The 20,989-nt window shown below is 39.8% G+C and overlaps 1 protein-coding gene across 1 annotated transcript in view; it reads left to right on the top strand.

The window, feature by feature from the left end:
• The first annotated feature begins 2,364 nt into the window (after positions 1-2,364).
• Positions 2,365-20,989, top strand: part of LOC150084150 (uncharacterized) — a 32,218-nt gene continuing 13,593 nt past the window's right edge. Inside the window, exon 1 of the mRNA XM_090375066.1 lies at positions 2,365-2,993. Within this exon, the coding sequence (XP_090231192.1) occupies positions 2,543-2,993 (451 nt within the window). The 5' untranslated portion in view covers positions 2,365-2,542. The remainder of the gene's footprint in view (positions 2,994-20,989) is intronic.

Here is a 20,989-nt window from a genome sequence, read left to right on the forward strand (position 1 = left end):
GAGGCAATAAATTCTTCGTGAGTATCAAGTTCCTGCAAATCTCAAAAAAGGATCGGTTTTATTTTTCTATAAAATGCACACAGACAGATGTGGGATTCATCAGAAAAGAGGACATCATGTTTCAATTTCAACTATCGCTATATTAGGAGAAAAAGTCACGTGTTGTATTTATATACGTTTATTCAGGCTGCTGGAATATGTATATTTTGTTGAGAAAAAGTTAAGGACACCTATTGGGATTAGATGTTTCCTTGGTGTCTTTTCGGGAACTTGATGAAGCAACTACCACAGTCATATATTTACCAACAATAAAGGGAGTACTAAACTGCACGTGCAATATTGAGGTACAGTATAAGTTTTTTGATCTCTTCACTCTTTGTTTAAAGGCCTCGTGGGTAGCACCGTGGATATATATCTTTCCCACATGTGGTACGAAAGGCCTGAGTTCGATGAAATTTTGTGTAAGTCTTTTCACAACGTGGTTGAGTTAATCGGTCTCAGTCGACAAATACACGATTTTTTCTCCCGGAAATTCTAGTTTTTCGTCCATCAAATATCAAACCGACCTGAGAATATCAGGGGAGCAGGGGAAGGGTTCGAAAATGATTTGTATTCACCCAGAAGTAGTTGTGACAGAAGTTTGAAACAAACACTTCCGCAGACCATTTTTTAGTAGTCCTCTGACTATCCTTCAAACCACGACTGGCAGCAGAATTCACCTCATCATCATCACCATCAAAGTGTTTTACACTAAGGAAGGATTTCAGGGAAGGGAAGGGGAAGAAATCGGGGAGTACAGTGTCTGAGGAATAAGTAGGATTTCAAATGGAGATTCGTGGGCACACTACACTGCAGCATGCTAGAATGCGCAAGGGCATTATTGTGGAGCAGGCGCACACCTTTTGACGGCCTTCTCCGTCCTTTTTCTTTTATAGAAGCACTTAGCTTCATGAGGAGGTTGGAATAATACTTGGCCCCTCACAGTGCAGCTCTTTTGAAAGTAATCTGTTAATATTACACCATACTGATCCCAAAAAACTGACATCACCTTGCCAGCACTTGGTTGTACGTTTGCCTCTTTGTGGGAGTGGTGATTCTGCATGCTTTCATTGTTTTCACATTTGATTGGTTTCGGGATCATAGTGACGGATTCCAATTTCACCCATGGTGAATAACCGTGGAAGAAGCTCTTGCACATCGACAATATTTCATGTGCACATTGCGCCCTTTCCTTCTTCTGGTAAGGGATCAGAAGTCTGGAAACCCATCAGACTTTTTACTCATATGCAACTGTTGATGGATGATGTTCCCCACAAACCGGACACTCCCTTCTGTTACAGAGGTTGCTGGACGTCCTGGGATTTCTTCATCACGCACTGAGGTTCTTCCACATTTGAAGTGTTTATACCAATGCGCAACGACACTGTAACTTGAGCAATTTTCGCTGATGTGTATTCCACTTTATGTGGTTGCTATAGAGATTTCAAGGTGTCAAACCAAAAAAAAAAACTCATCTATTTATCACAACTACTGCTGGCTGAATACAAATCTTTTTTGAATCCCCCTCGTACACCAATTACAGACATACGACGCCTCATTACCTTAGTCTCTTTGGCTCAATACGCATTCTTCTCTGTCTTAACCTAAAAACAAAACAGAAATTATCAATGACGTCAGATATGACGTCATTAATGGCGTTGAGCGAAAATTACAACTCTAAACACTCCAGTGCACTAGAAATATTTCTTAACATTTTTCCTACAACTTAATCTCAGCATTTTTATCTCTCTCTCTCTCTCTCTAAATCTTTTCGAGAACGAATTAATCGTTTCAGGTTGAGCAAACGACTACATTATAACTTCTTCGAGACAAAAACCAAGATGCCTTTGTCTCGAGGATCATTTATTTGACACTTGTATACACATCCGGCTACATACAACCCACAATTCCCTTCACCAGTTATGCGTTGCTTTATGGCACGAGAATCATATTATCCTTTGATTACCGCGTTCATCCAAGGACATGGCCTCTTTCGCGCTTGCAAAATAAAGTGGGTCACCGCAGTATATGTACGTCTGCTCACTTTTAACCGCCTCCCATACTATAATGGTTTCCTTGATCCTAAATAGGAAGTGAAAAAGTCCTATTTTTTCTTCTCTTGTCTTTTCTTTTCTCTTCTTTCTTGTCGGAGGTGCTACGTGCCCTTGAAGAGAAGCAACAGTAGTTTCACAACCACGTGCTCACACTCCGTACTCGTTGCATTTTATGTACGAGTTTTTTGGCGGCAAAAACTCGCATCCAGTTAGAGCCGTATTCGATATTTCGTCATGTGCGGTGTGTGTACGGAAACTCGGTGCGATTGGACGTCATCTGGGACCGAAAGATCACGCGTTTGCGTCACGAGAGATATGCGTATATAGCGTGCAGCGGCGAGGGCGACGATTTCGTCATTGGAAAAGCGTTTCTTACAGTCGACCGAGGTGCGGGAAGTCTGGCAGTTACTTGGAAGCCCGCTGTTTCGTAGAAATTATCGAGTGAAGTGATGAACGTATCTAGTCAATCGATAGTTCCTCTGGAGGAAAGCACGTTCGCCCATAGCACCTTTAGGCCGCACGGTTGTCGCAAGTCTAAGATGGATATCAAAGTCTGTCTCTTTGGGCCCGTTGATCACGCGCAAACGGAGAGATTCCTGAAGGAGCAGAACGCAGTGCTAGACAGGGAAGCCATGGAGAAGTACAATTTTGACTTTAGGAATGAAATTCCTCTTCCTGGAGACTGGCAGTGGGAAGCAGTTGGGCCTAACGATCCTAACGTACCGCCAGTGTACGGGTCCATGTGTTCGGCAAGGAATGACGCAGTTACGCACGCTTCTGATCGCTGTTCGGTTAGTGGCGAATCGAGGGAGAAGTCAAGAGCGAATCCTGACGAGTCCACTTGTCGAGGATGCAGCACGACGAACTATGAGAGGAACAGTGATCAGCACATTGTGACAGGTGAGTTTGTACATTCATAAAATCGTCCAGCGTTTAAAAAATAACTTCTTTTATTGTTTTCATTTTGAAAAGGTATTGAGTTGTTGTAAAGACCGTTCCTCTTTTTTAAAAATCAACGAGTTAAAAACTATTTTCGAAAACCCAAAGGTAGCGGGTTCGAATCCTGTCTCGGGCTTGGATCAGAGTGGTGCAAAAACCTTGGAAGGTGCATTATGGCCACAGAAGCCGATGCGCCATCGCAACCCTTAGAGAATATCAAAGACAGAAAAATGTCTCAAGATCTCCTTGTTCAAGTAGAACCCTATTAAATATTGTAGAGTTTAAGAAGGATGCCTAAAAGTGGTCTTCTGTCAGCATCACAAGATTGATGAAAAAACCGATGAGGTGCAAGAACCCTTCTTTGAGATTTGATGCCATATATTTCGTCCGAGTAGTATACCCTGGTGCTCCAACCTCCTAAAGGTTGCCCTCCAGCTGTTTCAAACATCTGCGTCGATTGGAACCATATGACAATCAAAGTCATCGTGATTTCACCTTGATGAATCTGTACCAGGCACAAATTGTTCAATTTCGGCTAGAGAAACCCTGTCACGTGTGCACGTTGAAGCACTCCACCCATCTTTGAAACCATTACCGTAACTTCAGTAAATGTTTAGTTGTGGGGACTTCCGAAACGCCCTATTTAGAGATTTGTCTCCAACTCTTTCAGGTTTGAGAGTTGAAGAAAATTGGAGAAATTTTGAATGCTGCTTATGGAGAATATAATGCTCGGTCTCAATGCTTATTAAAAAATAATGATGGACGCGCGGATATTTATTACAATCATTAAGGTCATCAATAATGATTGGTGAAAATCTTACCTTATCTTGTCTCATTTTGATGTACACTTATAAAATCACAACTGAAACTTCAGCAATAATAAATTCGTTATCGACAAGTTAAATTCGAAATTATAATTTTTATCATATCAAATCCTTAATTCTGATCTCCCCCTCCCCCCAAAAAAACTGGTTAAGAAAAAAAAGGTAAGGGAGAAGGCAATTGACTAATCAATCAGTTTTTCTCTCCAAAAACAATAGAACTTAATGACATAGGAGTCATTAAGACTCCTATGATGACTCCTAAATTCACAAAATGTTATTAATTAAGTTAAATTTATCTTTATTTATAAATAAAAAATCTAAGTTTATTAATCTGTCATCCAATGAGACCTAACTGTAAGTCTCCTTTCATCTGGTTAAATTCCTATTTGTTCTAAATAAAATGTTTCTATTGCATGTGCCTTAATCAACATTATTTTAAAGATATAATTAATATACGTACCAATAAAAAATTGTTAAGACTGGGCACACCGAGATAAACATTATTAATATTCAGATACCAAACTGATAATTTAATTGGTGAAATGGCAGCACCATCGTACAATCACCGAAGTTTCAACAAATTTCCGGTAGATGGCAGGAGAGTGTATGTCTCCATTGTAACTTCTTAATACAATCATATCTAATTTAAAAAATAATAATTTATTTATAAGATGGGAAAATAAATGATATTATTAATAATAATATAATTATTTAGATATATATTTAGATATTCCTATAAAAAATATTAACTACAAAAAAATACAATTTGGATAAGATTTTTAAATTATAAAATTATTTTTCAGCTATTATTGTGACATTTTACCCAGCACATACTTATATTTACTAAGTCTTCATTTCGAAAGAAGAACTGAGCCGATTTCTTTCTTTCTCTCTCTCTCTCTTTTTTATGTTTAGTTGAAGTGCCTTTACAAGACTTTATCGTTAACACTTGACAGATTAATATCTGTCATGTGTTACTGATAAAATAAAACAAACAGAAAAGATTTACTACAGTTGACGTAACCTTCCAGCTTTAAAAACCATCTGCAATTTGCAACATTGACCTTATTCAAATCCACAAGTGGGTTCACCATTTCTCAATTGCTCTTAATTATCTGACTAGGCATATATTTCTTCTATTATTTCCCAGAATTCCTTACAAATCAACTAAAAAAAAATAATAATAAAAAATCAGAACAAAAACATTTATACATCGCCTATAGTGTAATTTAAAAATAAAATCTTTTGATGTAAATTTTTATTTAATTTTTGGGCATTTTTAATTAATAATTTTTCATTTTTATTTTTAGAGTGAACTGTCAGACGATTAGAAGCAATCGTTTGATTACGTATGTATGACGTCACGCTGTGATTATCTTCGAAGTTCAAAGAATTTTGAAATCTCGCGCGCCTTTTTCTATAATCGTAATTAATGTACGTTTATCGTTCTTTCTTTCTTTCTTTTCTTTCCTGGAGCGTTGCAGGTTGGTTCTGCGAAGTTACGCGAAATCGAGCCCTGGGCCAGCGGTAACGTGACTCCTACTGATTATTTTCCCGCCAAAAGTTGTTTTGGCGGGCGGGTAGGTGCGTTGCCTGCTAATGCCGTCATGCTCGTTCTCCGCTGCGGACGCTGAAACAGCGTCGAAGGTATGATTGCGATTGAGGTTAGCTGTAAAGCGATTTTTACGCGCGAATTTTAATATTGGAGCGAACGAAACGTAAACAAACGTTGCTGCTTGAAAAATAAATAAAATAAAAATAAATAAAGAATGTTTCTATTATTAATTAATTAAAAGCATTAAGAGTTCCCCTTAGTGCGTTGTGGTCCCAAAGGTGTCCCTTATTTATGTTGAGACTTTGATGGCTCCCTCGATTGGGCCCCTAAATGGGGCCCTGGCGTATCGAATATACTTCCATTTGCGCGACCTCCACCTTAGCATCCACTCCATTCTCCCACCATAACAACCACCAGTTGCGTATTCAGGGGTGCAGAGGGAACCCATGCGTATCAGTGTTCCTAGGTCTATCAGAAACCTGGTCACTTCAGTCAGTGGGTGGCTGGAGGCTCCATTATGGCACAATACATTCGATAGATGTGCAGTTCTACCATGAAGGTTCTTCATCACTCCTGTTAAGCTCCAAGGTAAGAAAGTTGTCCAAGGATATCGCTCGGTTTGCTTTCATCATCTTCTTCAAGGGTCGGTGATTCTTAATCGTTTCCTGGCCTACCTGACTTTGCATTAAATATTTTTATATACGGCTTTATTTATTTATATTTTTAAAAGATATATTTTTCAAAAATAGTATGGATCATTCTGGTGGTGGTTGTTGTTATAGGGTTTTAGGAACATCAGCAACTAGGGCCATATTGCTCCGTGTATACTGTCGTTAAATTGCGTGTTCTGTGGTTGATTTTTTGGCCCCCCGTGGGTAGCACAGTTTGTAGGATCGCGGTCCTCCCCACACCGGGTGGAAGATTATCGGGTCATATCCTTGTAAGTCATGAAATGGTAGGTATCCATTTGTTGTCTCTCTTATTTTGACATTAATCGCAGAGGGAGTCATTCTTTTTACCCTGCATGCTGTATGAGATGGAGCATTGTCGTGCTTGAACATGGAGGGATCCATTTCCAAAGAACTCCAGCATGTGGGCACCATGAAATTGTCCAAGATGTGAGTGAACTACTGGGTATTGATGGTTTTGGCACACAATCAACAGTTTGAGTTAGAAACACAATAAGCAGCTCCACACGATTATCCCACCTTCTCTGAACCCCATTATGACACATTACATTTCGATAGATGTGCTGCTCTACCATGAAAATCCTTGAACAGTCCTGTAAAGCTCCAAGGTAAAGTTGTCCAACGATATCGCTCGGTTTGCTTTCATCATCTTCTTCAAGGGTCGGTGATTCCAATTCGTTAGTTTTCCTGGCCCACCTGACTTTGCACACGCCTACATCAGTCTCGTTCCCCACCTTTTCACTACATCTGCTAACATTGATGCTACCCCACACTACACTACCCAGACCAACACCAAAAACTCACACTACCTCTGGCATAAGATTCCGTTGAAGTCCTCCATATTCCTAAGGATGCTGTGCAGAAGTAATTGAGGTATTTTCTGACGTCTCTGATCACCTGAATCCAGATGACTGGTGATCAGCTGTAAGAGAACAGATAAATTGCAGTCTTTAAGCAATTAGGTCCATGGAATGATTTGACAAGATGAGGGGGCACAAATTCAGAGGAAGGACAGTTGCAGAATAGATGCACGGAAGTTTGCCTTTAGCCAACGGGTGGTTGATTGCTGAAGCAAACTTCCATCTGTTGTTTTGAAAGTTGATGGCTTAAATAAATTCAAGGAGAAAAACTATTGTAAGGAAAATTTCCATATTATGGCCTTCTGAATTTTGCAGTTGAGTCGCTAATTTGCTGTCTGACCCATCACTACACTACACTACTCGGTTAATGCTGGAGCTCTCTGAGGTTTTGTTCTTTCAGCCATGCTTTCCTCCTGTAGATGGAGTGAATGAATGACCTTCTTTCATAATTTTATTGATAAATTTTACTCCATATTCTAGTTCGAGAAATCCCACTCTGCACAAATAGCTACGAATCCTTGAATAATCACCACCAGTTGCTTAAATGCTTATCCATCAAGTGACTTGCCAATGGGGAAGAAGAAATCGTAATTCTTCTAAAACCCAGTTCTGTTTTGTTTATTAGATTTCAAGACAAGATCACACGTCATTACTGAGGATAACCCTAACTTTTGACCTTCTTTGGATACGCATATCACGAATATTGCTAACTCTGCACTGGAAGAAAACTTTGAATTCTCTTTCGCCTTTGCTTCTAAGCTCCTGCCACTTTGTACAAACAGGAAATTCGTCCCTATCTTCGAACAATGTTCCGGAAATTGGAAGAACTTTTCTCAAGTTTCTAGACTGTGTACAAGAGAGGATAGTCAGATGCATGTCTGACCCTTCAAACAATTCAAAGAGGTCTCTTCACAGCTGGCTGGTTTCCGAGCACTGCTGTTTTGCAGAAATTAATAAAATAAAGGGTACTCGTTAGTGGAAAGAGTACCCTTTTGTGTTCTTGACTAATCTAGTTACTCTTCTCTGCACCCGATCCAACAGAGCCACATCCTTCTTAAAATGAAGATTCCAGACCTGTATACAGTACTCAATACAGCAACTATTGCCTTATACTGAACACAGCCTAACCATTGCCTTATACATCGGGATAATTATCTCCTTTTCCTGCTGGAAAAACTCCTGTATATCACTGAAAACAACCCCTTCAACTGTTTTAGCAGCCCATCTGCACTGATCAGAAAATTTCATGTCTGTGTTCATTTAGATCTCTTTCGTTCTCCACCACCTTGAGTGTGGTAACACCTAACTGCCCATATACAGAACCTTGCATTTACAATGTTAAACTCAATTGCGATTGCTCAGCTCATCTGCATAATTTCCATAAGTCTGTTAGAGAAGTACTCCTTCATTCTTGTCATTGATCACCCTGCCAACCTTTGCAAAAATAGACATTAAGCCTGATTGGCTTCATCAATATTATTAATAATAAATATTGAAAACAACAATGTGCCCAACATTGAACCATGGGGGACTCCACTAATAGCATTAGTCCACGAAGAGCAATGTCCATTGGTTACCACTCTCTGTCTTCTCCCACTCAACCACTCATATCAGCAACTTGCTTTTAATTGCACACTGCTCCAATTTGTGCAGAAATCTTTTACGTGCAACATTATCAAAAGCTCTTCTGAAATCTAAGTATATAATGCCAAAATTATTGTTTGCATCTAGTTCCTTTGTTATTGAGTCATAGTAGATATTCAGATTGAGGAAACTGTCATATGGGAGTCACCCGAGAATGCTTTCATCTGCCCATGTGTATTATATCCATAAATTGCGCGTGTTCTCTGTTCGAAACCACGCTTTAGACTGGCTAACTGAAACACAAAGTGGAAAAAGTCCATAAAAGTTCCTCGCGTCATTGATAGAGTTCGAACCCGGTCCTTTTTCAATACGGTTTTGGGGAAGATGGTGATTATAACTACCGTGCTACCCACTCTCAACATATCTGGAAATTCTAAGTGCCAAAATTTGGCACTTGAATCTCCTAGGTTAGTCTTTTTCTGAGGCAGTGAGTAAGTTCCATTTTTGTGTGTAGAGTCTTCGGATGACTGAAGTCTATGAGAAGGTTATGAAGTCTCGAGTCCTTAGGCTCTAATGATGGGTGTATAGACCGATGTCCATAGTAGTGTTTTAGTGCTGGAGATGTGACCCTACCACCCAGGGTTCCAGTTCTGCCTAGAGACACGAACAATGACAGCGCTTGGGCTTATGCTCTTTAGAAACTACTTCGTTTGTCCATAGTCAAATAAACCAATAACAAAGTAACTACTTTTTCATTGAATAACATCCATTTACATACCTTTAATTTCTTTTTAATATCTGAACTGATATTATTATAAAAAATGAATATCAAAAGAAAAACGATCGGTTTATTTGCAGCTCGTCAGTATTTTTGCATCTATATTAGTGACCTCGGGTGTCCTTTCCACGTGCAAAAGACTAACGCCCTCTAGTGGGCAGCAGTCGATAGTGACACCCATGTTGTGGTGTCAGCAGTATAGACGAATCACACATGAGTCAGCAGGGTGTTTAAACCGAAATTGTCCCCCGTTTGATGGAAAGTATGTCCGTCCCATGCATAGCAAATGATAAACAGATCGAAGAACACGTTTGTTTTATTTGCATATTTATCTTTTTACGAATTGTTTTCATTTTTTTTGCATATCTAATTTTGAGTTATTGACAAGAAGACCGATGAATATGTCATTTTGAATCTTCCACGATGGCCCCTCCCTCAATTAATGTTCACAGAACAGCTCGTAGATGTTTTAAAGAGGATTTTTTTTTGAGACCGGGACGTTTGAAGGACTTGGGTTGTCATGGGAATAAATAAGTCACGCGCTATGACAGAACGAAAATGCAATCGGCACAAGTGGTTATCTATGGAATTCTGTATGTAGACTTTCGAATCCGGATATTATGACTGCATGTCAAACAATGCCATTTAAGATACTGGGATTGAAGGTTTCTTGATAACCATTCTCATGATGGCCTACAACGAGAATGCAGCCTCTTTTGTGCCTTCTTGAGAGTTGGTACAACACACACCTAGGTCAACACAGTCGATAAGGGCTCAACAGAAAAAAATTAAATAAACAAACAGATAAAATAAGTGCTGGCTGAATATACATTGACTTAGTTCACTTTGAACGAGGTACTCAGAATGCTCCATTTTCTTTTATTCGACAATCTGTTGCCTCCATCTGATGTTGATAAAAGTTGCTGACTGCTGATCCGTCCGTGGACTATTTAGCTTCTTAAGCTGTAATTGTATTTAGGAAGGAAAGACTGCAGAGTCTTTCCTTCCTGTATTTTTAGATTCTACCACTTTCTTCCTGCAGTAAAACACAAAACGTAGCAAGCCTCACTGACCGATATAATCTGACTTTAGATCTCATTTGAACTTGTCCAGCCCAACATCCCCATTACTCTGCAACCACTTCAGGCATCTCTAAATTTTACCATTCAGCTACACACCTTGTGTGGGATGAAAAGCTGAGAATTACTCGCAGTACGCTTAAAAAAACCACTCTGTTTTATTCTTGAACAGCTTTAAGAATTCCTCCAGGATTCGAATCCAGTACTCTCCAAACGAATGACAAGTGACAAACTTACTTTACCATCCAGGAAGACTACAGCTTCTACGCCGACAAGTTATAGTCACATTACATGTATTCTGTTTTAGTCTATTAATTCTGAAACCTTTATTTAATTCACTGGGTGTATGCGATTGTCCAAAGAAAATTGCCCATCGTGGTGAAAACAGTAGGGAGTTAACATAATTTGGTCAGACGCTCAACTAAAAATTTAGAAACCTTTATTCAGTATGTAGTAAGACTACTTGTTGCCCGTACACGTCCTGGCATGGATTCCAACAGTTGTCTGAGGGAGTCTAGCTCGATTTGACCATTCTTCTTTTATCAGGATATTTGTTAGCTACTCTATTGTGTTCGATATGCAACTACCAATTCGAACTGCCCTTCTCAACATATTCCAGACATTCTCAACCGGGTTCAGGATCTGGATATTCGGTGGCCATGTTGAAAATCTGTGAAAGTTCTTCGAACCATTCAGATACAATTTTTGCACGCTGGATAGTTGCATTGTCATCTTCAAAAAATCCATCGCAATCCAGGTAAAAATGAAGCATTGCAGGGTAAAGTTGACCTGATGCGACAGAAAGATATTTATTGGAGGTAACAAGACTTCCTAAAGGTATGAGCGGATCCAGTCTGTACCAACAGAACAAAACCCATACTATGATAACACCTCCAATCGCTTGAGTGATCGACAAGAGACAGTCTGAATGCATGGCTTTTTGAGGTTCACGCCACACTTTCACCCTACGATTGGTGCAGAAAAGTGTATATCGAGACTCCTCAGACCACATGACCTGTTTCCACTGTACCACAATCCACTCTTGGCTTTGGCTACACCACTCCAGTTGAATCTTTCGATTGTTGAATTAGTGTGGAAGAATAAAAGATAGCTATGAGGGCTCTTTGTATTGGACACATATGAAAAAGGATGAATCTATAAGTTTCCCTTTCTATCATAAATATTTACATTCGCTCTCTCTATTAATCTCCGATTGAGGCTTCCCATTGTAAATCGCCAATGGGGGTCTAGAATAGATAGACTGAGAATTAATTTGCACCCCATGACAGCTAGGTCTCTTTCATTGTGCTAGAAGCACCTAGAGAAAGAGACGATGGATTGGTTAGACGAAGTCTCGTTGGAATGTGACAGAACGGTGGAATTGCTCTAGTCCTTGATGTGGCTCCTCCATTGACACGCCTCATGCTTATTGGGAACAGAAATATCCTTGTTGAGGGAATAAAATTCCTGGCCATATTCAGATTTTTAAGATTCGTAGGTAGGTCACTTGCTGCCAATCTCGTCTTTCAGATATACTCTTGTGATGGAATGTTTTTAAACCAATTAATGTTCATGTTTTTATGGATGGACTGTGAGGTTTATCACACTTCTATTGTTATGGTCCCCTCTGTAAATAATTTTTCTCGATTGTAAAAGTATTAAATGTTAGCCACTAACTGTCTAGGAATGAGAATTATAGTGAGAATAAAATAAATAAATAAATATTACGAGATGTCTAAAGCCATGTCTCCACCGTGCCTATAAGACCATTTAATTGAACCTCGTGGCTTGACAAGTGGCTAACTGTGGTTCTGTCAGCTACAATGTGTGGTATATGGACAGCTGGGGAAAAAGGTTTGGGAATTCGATTCTCGCCAGAACTGGCTGAAACCTTTCTTTCAAAAACTATGCAATTCTCTAGGATGAGGTCACTTGGGTTTCTCCAGAAAGCTCCGGTTTTTCATCCACAAAAAGGCAGGACGGCATACCCACAATTTATAGACACGAAAAAAAACCAAATATTGATTTTTAGCAATAACTGGAACAATAAGATCTCTAATATCTTAAAGGCCGTAGCCTAGGGATCAAACTAGAGGATACAGTAGCACATGCGTTTGAGTTGACCGCATGACTGTTAAATACACTGCTGTTCTTGTATTTTTTCTCTACCTTATAAACTTCTCTGACGATAAAGAGAAAAAATATTCAATTATTATTAACGTTTCCCTTTTCACTTATTCTCTTTCTATCATAAATATTGGACCTTATATCGTTCACTAATATCTTCCTCCTTTATACGTTATCAGCCAGCTCAGTACTTTTCTTTCAGTCAACGAACCGAGTAAGTTGCCATCCTTAGTTTCTGGACACGCTTCTTTACTCCCCACCCATCCAGGAGGGGGGAGAGTGGTGTTCTTGCCCACTTCGAAGCGACCCGGCGCCGTCTCTGCACTTCGCCTACAGAGGACGCCTTTGCATCACCTATCATTTCAGAACTTTCAATACTTTAGACAAGGTTTTATGGTCGACTGCCCACCTGACGCCAACCTTCCTCCTTTTTTGATCCGAGCTTGGTGCTTACAGAGTTCATTACAACCTGATATTTCTTTATTCAATTGAGCAATATTTTCGTGTATTATCTATTGAAAAGATCTAAGTGGTAAAGTTCTGAAAAAAAAACAACAACAAAGGTATCACGTCCTGAAGGAACCAAAGGTATCAACGTTTTGAAAAAAGGTTGAACCCCGGTCTAATCAAAGAGCATGTGCTACTTCACTCCCCTCCCACTCCTGACCACTTGTAGCCGAGTGGTCAGGAGTGGATTTGCTGAATTTGTCGTCCAGCGAATAAATACCACCTTTGCTTTTCTTTCGCCTGAGACGATTTTGGGAACATCGAGTGTCCACCTTACAACCAAAAATGAAACCCACCATATATAAGAAAGGTTTTTAAGCTTCTTTTATTAAAAAGTGTTGCTCTCCTACCTCTGTCTCTTGCTCACATTTCCTTTATACTCTACTTTTTCCTATTTTTAATGTTAATAATTATATGGTACACTCACTGGCGAAAATATTAGAAATCTTCCACTAGTCGTCCGAGGACGTCTAGCTCCAGATTTCACCATTCTTTCATCGGGATATTTGTCAGCTGTTGCATTGTGGTCAGTAGAGAATTGCAAAGCCGAACTGCCCTTTCCAGCATGTCCCAAGAATTCTCAAGTGGATTCAGATCTGGAGAATTTGGAGGCTACTGTAGATGCTGGAAATCTTGGGTATTATTCCATTCAGAACAGGTTTTGCACGGTGGATAGTTTCTTTGTCATCTTCAAAATATCCGGGTAAAAATGAAGTATTGCAGGGTGAAGTTGGTGCGATACGACAAGAAATCTATTCATTGTAGGTAAAAAGAACATACCCCATCCCATGATACCACCTCGAGCTGCTTAAATGGCGGCTTGTATGCGTGGCTTCAATGAGGTTCACGCCACACTTTCACACTACCACTGGTGTAGAAAAGGGTAAATCGAGACTCTTCAAATCGCATGACCTTTTTCCACTGTACCGCCGTCTAGTCCTGGGGTTGGCTGCACCATTCCAGTGTAATCTTCCGATTTTTTACAGAAAGGTGGCGTTCATAAAGGCCCATGACTACCAAATTCCAGATTCTTCAACCCACCGCATAGTTCCTTTGGAAAAGGGTCTTTCTTTGCCTAAATCGGGTTTTGCAGTCATTTGCTGCATACTGAACCTTCTTTTCTGACTCACAATTCTCTTCAAATTTTTGCGGTCTCATTATTGGAGTGCTGACTTTCTGCCACATTTCTTCCACCATGCGACAATTACATTTGATTATCTGTTGACTCCAATTGTAACGTGTCTCATTTCTTTGTCCACGACTGTACATATAAGCAGTATATCGATTATTAGAGAATAAGGGCGTAATTAAAAACGTAAAGGAATTCTCCTCCACAAGTGCCGGATTCTCTTTTGTTACCGATTTCCGTTTATGTAAACAAACACATCGCTTTCTCTTTCAGACACTCTCTTTCGAGAATGCAGCGCGTATTCGACCCACTAATGCATTAGCATCCATCACGAGTCTTGTCTCTGACAAGCTACGAGCGATGAGTCACCGTGTCACGCGCTATAAAGCAGTGGCGAGAGAACTGTGCCGGAACGGACGCATTCCGATATTTCCGCCTCCTAGGTAAGAACTAATCTGGAGAGACAGAAGAGTGGACAGAATCTTAACTTGTAGCAACGTGTTAGGTATTTGCCGGATGCAGGCGCAGAGGGAATGACGTCATGGGTGGTGTGATCCGGCTTCGCAGTAAATTCGTGATTTTTTGTCTCAAAACCAACCTCTGCGCGTTATGGATACAGCGTGAGGAAAGTTGAGCTCAGAAGGTTGGACACAAGCGATCTCGAATTTAACACTTTACATTAATAAAATTGGGTTAAATTAGTTTCTTTCAGCTGTGTGTGGTGGTGCTTTAGGACAATGTTTTGCAATTTTTTTTTTATTTTCTGCGCTCTCTAGATTAAATTGAAAGTGGCAAATGAAAACAAGAAAGCAAGATTATACAGGGTAAGCCAAAAAAAAAAAAAAAAACCAAACCTCATCTGTAAATTCCTCTATAATAATCTGTCTAACATTACTAAAGTTTATTCCAACTACCACAACACCAAATGTTAGTTTTTCCCAGAAAGAAAATTTTCACACATCTATTCTACAGCCATCCTTTTTCAATTTAAGTTTTTATGTTCTCTTGTCTGAGAAAGAGTTAGAATACGATCATCCTTAAGCTTACTCAACCCATTTTAAGCCTTAAAAATTTCAATCAGATCTCCTCGCAGTTCTTATAGTTTTTTTTTTTTTCTTATAGTAGTAGTGGCATGTGATGCAAGAAAGCAAGTGTATGAGCTTACACAGCATCAGCCAAAAAAAAAAAAAATTCACAACCATTCCCTCAAAATGTTTGTCCAGTTCCTCCTTAAATTTATTTAACCTATCAACTTCCACAACGACAGATGGAAGTTTGTTCCAGCAATTAACCACCCGCTGGCTAAAGGCAAATTTCCGCACATCTATTCTACATCTGTCTTTTCTTAATTTGAATTTATGCCCCCTTAGGTTCGTAATCTGAACAAGTGGAAGGATCCCATCGGAATTCAGCGTGCTCAACCCATTCGAGGCCTTGTACACCTCAATCAGATCACCGCGCAGGTGCCTAATCTCCAGCCACTGCAATTTGCAGAACTTAAGCCTCTCTTGGTAAGAGAATCCCTTCATTCCCCTCACCAATCTTGTTGCCCTTCTCTGTACACGCTCAAGCAAATATACATCCTTCCTAAAATGAGGCCTCCAGACCTGTACGCAGTACTCAAGGCGTGGCCTGACCATTGCCTTATACAGAGGGACAATCATCTCCTTTTCCCCTCTAGCAAAATTCCTATATATCATTGACAAAAGCCCATGACCTGCCCTAGCAGCCTGTCTGCATTGCTCAGAAAACTTCATATCTGACTGCACAATTACTCCCAGGTCTTTTTCATTTTCTACCACCTTAAGTGTAGTACCACACAGTTGGTACGTTTCTCTGGGGTTACTTCTACTCATATGCAGTACTTTGCATTTGTCAAGGTTAAACTTCAGTTGCCACTTCTTAGCCCATCTGCCCAAATTTTCTAGATCATGTTGCAGTAGCACACTGCCATTATTGTCATTAACAACCCTGCCAACCTTTGTATCATCTGCAAACTTCGACATTAAGCCTGATATACCTTCATCAATATCATTGATAAATATACAAAACAACAGTGGACCCAACGCCGAACCCTGTGGGACTCCACTAATAACATTAGTCCAAGAAGAGTAGCACCCACTGATTACCACCCTCTGTCTTCTCCCACTCAACCATCCTTTTATCCATTGTAGCAACTTACCCTTAATACCATTCTGCTCCAATTTGTACAGTAGTCTTCCATGCGCAACAGTGTCAAAAGCTTTCCTGAAATCCAAATATATGATATCAAAATTATTTTTTGCATCCGGTTCCTTTGTAACCACAAAGGAACTTAAACTTATTATGAATCATTTTGAATTAATTTGTTTACTAATGAGAATATATATATTGCAAAACTGAAATAGGTTTATAATATGTCCCAAATTAACGCTAATTATTACGAAAGATTCATCATTTAATAGTCCTCTGTAAAATGACAAGTCGAAATCGACTGACTGTACTTACAAATTACAATAAGCATATCATTAATTAAGTGTTGAACTTATACACACCCGTTGCCTTTTGCATGCTTGGGGTATATGGCAAAATGGGGAGAAAATTGTTTTCAATGAAATAGCCAAGTATAAATTCATATTTAATATTTTAATCGAATTATATATTAATATTAAAATTATGAACTTTGTTTTAAAAGATACTTTTTTTCATTTCATTATACATTGTAACTCGCAAGCCAGTAAGGCTGCTTTGAAAAGCAACGTTTGCTATAAATAGATATCAGAACAAAGAGCTAGGAACACCAACAACCAACAACCAAATTCCTTTGTGATACTGATATTGTTTAACTGTAATACACTCGGAATAATGAAGGGAGGCCTAAAATTCGTACCACTAGTAAACAACGATGACCAGTTGACCAATGAGTCAAGCGAATTTACTGCATTTTTATACCTTGAAACAATTTAGAACGATTGGTCCAGAAAGGGTACCACTGTAAATTAGATAGTTGTCTAATTTCCAAGCGTTAAAATCCACAGAACTGAAGTCTTTCATGGTATGAGTGCCCTTTTGTGTCCTTCACTAATCTTGTTTCTCTTCTCTGCATCCATTCCAAGAAATCCATATCCTTCTTAAAATGAGGCTTCTAGACCTGAATGTAGTACTGAAGATGCGACCTAACCATTGCCTTGTATAATGGGATGATCACCTCCTTATCTCTGCTATCAAAATTCCTGAATATCATTGTGAGAACCCCATGAGCTTTCCTGGCAGCCCGTCAGCACAGTTCAGAGTACGTGTCTGACTGCACAATTACCCCCAGATCTTTTTCGTTCTCCACCACCTTGAGTGTGGTACTACTTAATTGGTTTATTATTCTGGTATTACTGCTACTCATATGCAGTACCTTGCATTCATCAATGTTAAACCTCAATTGCCACTTCTCAGCCCATCTGCATTTTTTTAGATTCTTCTTGAAAGAGTACGTCTTCATTCCAGGATGCTCTCGTAATTATAGCTAAAGGGTCGCTTACCTTTTCTGCTGCTTCTTTTAATATAATTGGATATATCCCATCAACCCCAGGTGCCTTATTTACTTCAACAAAATCTCTTCCACTCGACTCAGTTATAAAATCACTCAACTCACAGTTATTACTTGGTACACTTCTGGTATCCCCGACGGGAAAGACTTCTTCACGCGTGAATGTAGATGCAAAATATTTATTCAGTTTGTTAGCAACCTGATCAGGATCATCAGTAGTTATGCCATTCATATCTGGTGGGCCAATGTGGGTCATCCCTTTTCTTCTAGTATTAATATAAGAAAATATTTCTTTGCTATTTTTCTTCTCATTCTTAGCCAAAGGCTTCTATTAATCTGCTTTAGTTTGCCTAATCCTCTTCTTAACCAGATTGCAGACTAGTTTATATTACTGAAGGTCTCTGTGTCCTCTGATAATTTATAATAATCCCATGTATTTTTCTTCTCTGCGACCAGCGAAAATTACGCCTTCATTCATTTTACTAACCTCTCTGAGAGCCTTATAAACCTCAATCAGGTCCCCTCTAAGGTGCCTGGCTGCCAAGCTCCATAGCGCACATAATCGAAGTTATTGCTCATTAAGTACGCTTTTCTTCAGTTCTCACCATGCGGATTGCCTAGTTTTAAACCGATTCAAGAAACAATACTTTTTTTTTTTAGGTGAGGTATCCATACTTGGACACAGTATTCCAAGTTCAAGCTTGCAATTGCTTTATACAGTGGAATTATGACCTTCTTATCTCTACAAGCAAACGTCCACTAAAACATCACAGGACACCAGGGGCCTTCCTTGCCGCCTGTCTACACTGCTCAGAGAACTGCATATCCGCCCGTATAATTCCTAGATTCCCTCTTTCTTCCTCTACTCTTTTTAATTCAAGTGTATTTTTGGGTTACCACTTTTCTGACCATTCCTGAATCCTGTTCAAGTCATCTTGAAGACGATTGGCATTGATCATTGCACTGATCAGTGCTTGGCACTGATCATTAACCAACCCTCCCAATCTTTATGTCGGCTGCAAATTTTGAAATCACGCCCTTTATCCTTTCGTCGATGTCGTTTATGAAAATCAGAAACAACAGTGGCCTAAGAACCGATCCTTGGGGGTCCCACTTCTAACGTTACGCTTACACCAATCTGAAGAATATCCATTGATCACCATCCTCTGCCTTCTATCCTACAGCCACATTATCTGATCCATCTCAGAAACTTGCCGGTAATCCCATTTACACATCACTTCTATTGCACATTGTAAAGGTACGGCGTCCAACAAATTCGTGTAAATTCTGTATAGCGTATTTACACTGAGTGGCCACTTTATATCGTGGTCAAGACAAGCCATAGTGATGCTGCTCCATATTGACTCAATTGCTTTTTGCACTTATTGCAAATTGAACGATTGTGGATCTCTATCCGAAGAGCTCGTTTACCTCATCCAACAGGTGCTCAATTGGATTAAGATTTTATGACTAGAGAGGCCATCGCAGTAAGCTGAATTCATTCTTATGTTCCCAGAACCAATTCTGTACAATTTTGACCTCGTGATATGGCGTATTATCCTGTCGGAAGAACTCATTCGCAGATGGATACATTGCAGCCATGAAAGGATGCGCCTGGTTGAAAACAATTTCCTGATAACTTGTGGGATAAATAGGCGGGCCCCTGCAAAGTGGGTGACATCCACTCCTAGCCAACCCCATTTAGGGTTGGATATCTACTTTCTGGCCTAGCATACAGATGCTGGATCCTCCAGTGTGAAATTTCTTTCAACAGACACAACGCATGCCTTTGGATTTGCTGGTCTGGTGTCCCTTGTCAGAATACCTATCCTCACCACCACCACCACCATGTTCCTTTGGCGGAGGAGACAACCTGTCAGTGACAAAGCTCATTCTCTCCAGCATGTTGCTACCCCAGAAGAACTCCTTGGAAGTTTATCTATTCACGCTATGGCACTTTTACTCTCTCACCTCTCCCCATCCTTCTTGAGGGCATCCCACCTACTATATGCTTACCTAGCTATTGATCTTGGTCTTCACATTTCTTTCCTCTTCTTCCAGTGTCTCCATTTTTCTCTTCATTGGGTTTGTTGCATGGTGGCATCAGGATTTGACAAAACCGAGAAATCGAGTACAAGTTGCCAGAAGGCAGCTTCAAAGGTTTTGTACGTTAAGAATGCCAGAAGAGGCTTCTTGGTATAAAAGTAAATACAAAGATCTTAAGAACAATATACATGGGTAATACACAAATTGGTCAAAGAAATGGGAATCTTTGTATTAAGACAGTCAGGGCCAGAAGAAATGCAAATAAATGTGAATAAATACAAATAGATGCAAAGAAAACTGTGGAGGTGGTGTGACGACGTGTTGCCTTGTTGAGTGTAAAGACTGCACAGGTTGTTCGACTACAATAAACTGAAGCCAGAATGGGGAAAACGTGTGATCCATCAGACTTTGAAAAAGGTCTTATCGTGAGTACGTTTAGTAGGAGCCACGATTCAAGGCATAACTGGTTTCTCAAAAGCATCCATGTCAAAGGGTTTTAACGACTGGAAAGCAAGCGGTTCTTGCACATCTCAAAGGCATAAATATGGCAGAAAAGCAATACTTAGAGCGAAGCTCTCACACTCTATGGAGGACTGTACAGAAAAATTGAACATCCGATGTACAGCAAATAACATGCTCAGGGAATTGAAGGAACTGGGTATTGGCAGTCGTCTGCATATTCAGTCACTTGTTTCAGAGAAAAACAGAAAAATCCGCTTGCAGTGGTGCCGAGATCGTTGTGATTGAACAGTGGAACAATGGAAGGAAGTCATGTGGTCAGGCGAATCACGATTATTTTGCATTGATGGTAGGCAGAGAGTGTGGCGAGAACCTCACGAAGTGAAGAATCCTGCTTGCCTTGTTATAAAGCGCAGCAGAGTGTCATTAGGGGAAAGATTATGCTATGGATAAAGGGATAATTGAGTGATAGAAGACAAAGAGAGGTTATCAATAGGCACTGTTCTTCGTAGACTAATGTTAGTAATGGAGATCCCCAGGGTTCGGTCCTGGGCCCATTGTTGTTTTCTGTATTTCTTAATGGTATTGATGAAGGTTTAATGTAAATTTGCAGATGATACAAAGGCTAGGAGGATGGTTAATGAGAGTAATCATGGTATGTTACTGCAACAACATCTAGGAAAATTAGTCAGATGGGCTGAGAAGTGGCAATTGATGTTTAATATTGACAAATGTAAGGTAATTCGTAGGGGGAACAGTAATCCCAGATTAACGTGCCAGCTATGTGGTCATACTCAGGG

The sequence above is a fragment of the Mastigoproctus giganteus genome, chromosome 6 (genome assembly GCF_048544385.1).
Source record: "Mastigoproctus giganteus isolate SK-2022 chromosome 6, ASM4854438v1, whole genome shotgun sequence".
NCBI lineage: Eukaryota > Metazoa > Arthropoda > Arachnida > Uropygi > Thelyphonidae > Mastigoproctus > Mastigoproctus giganteus.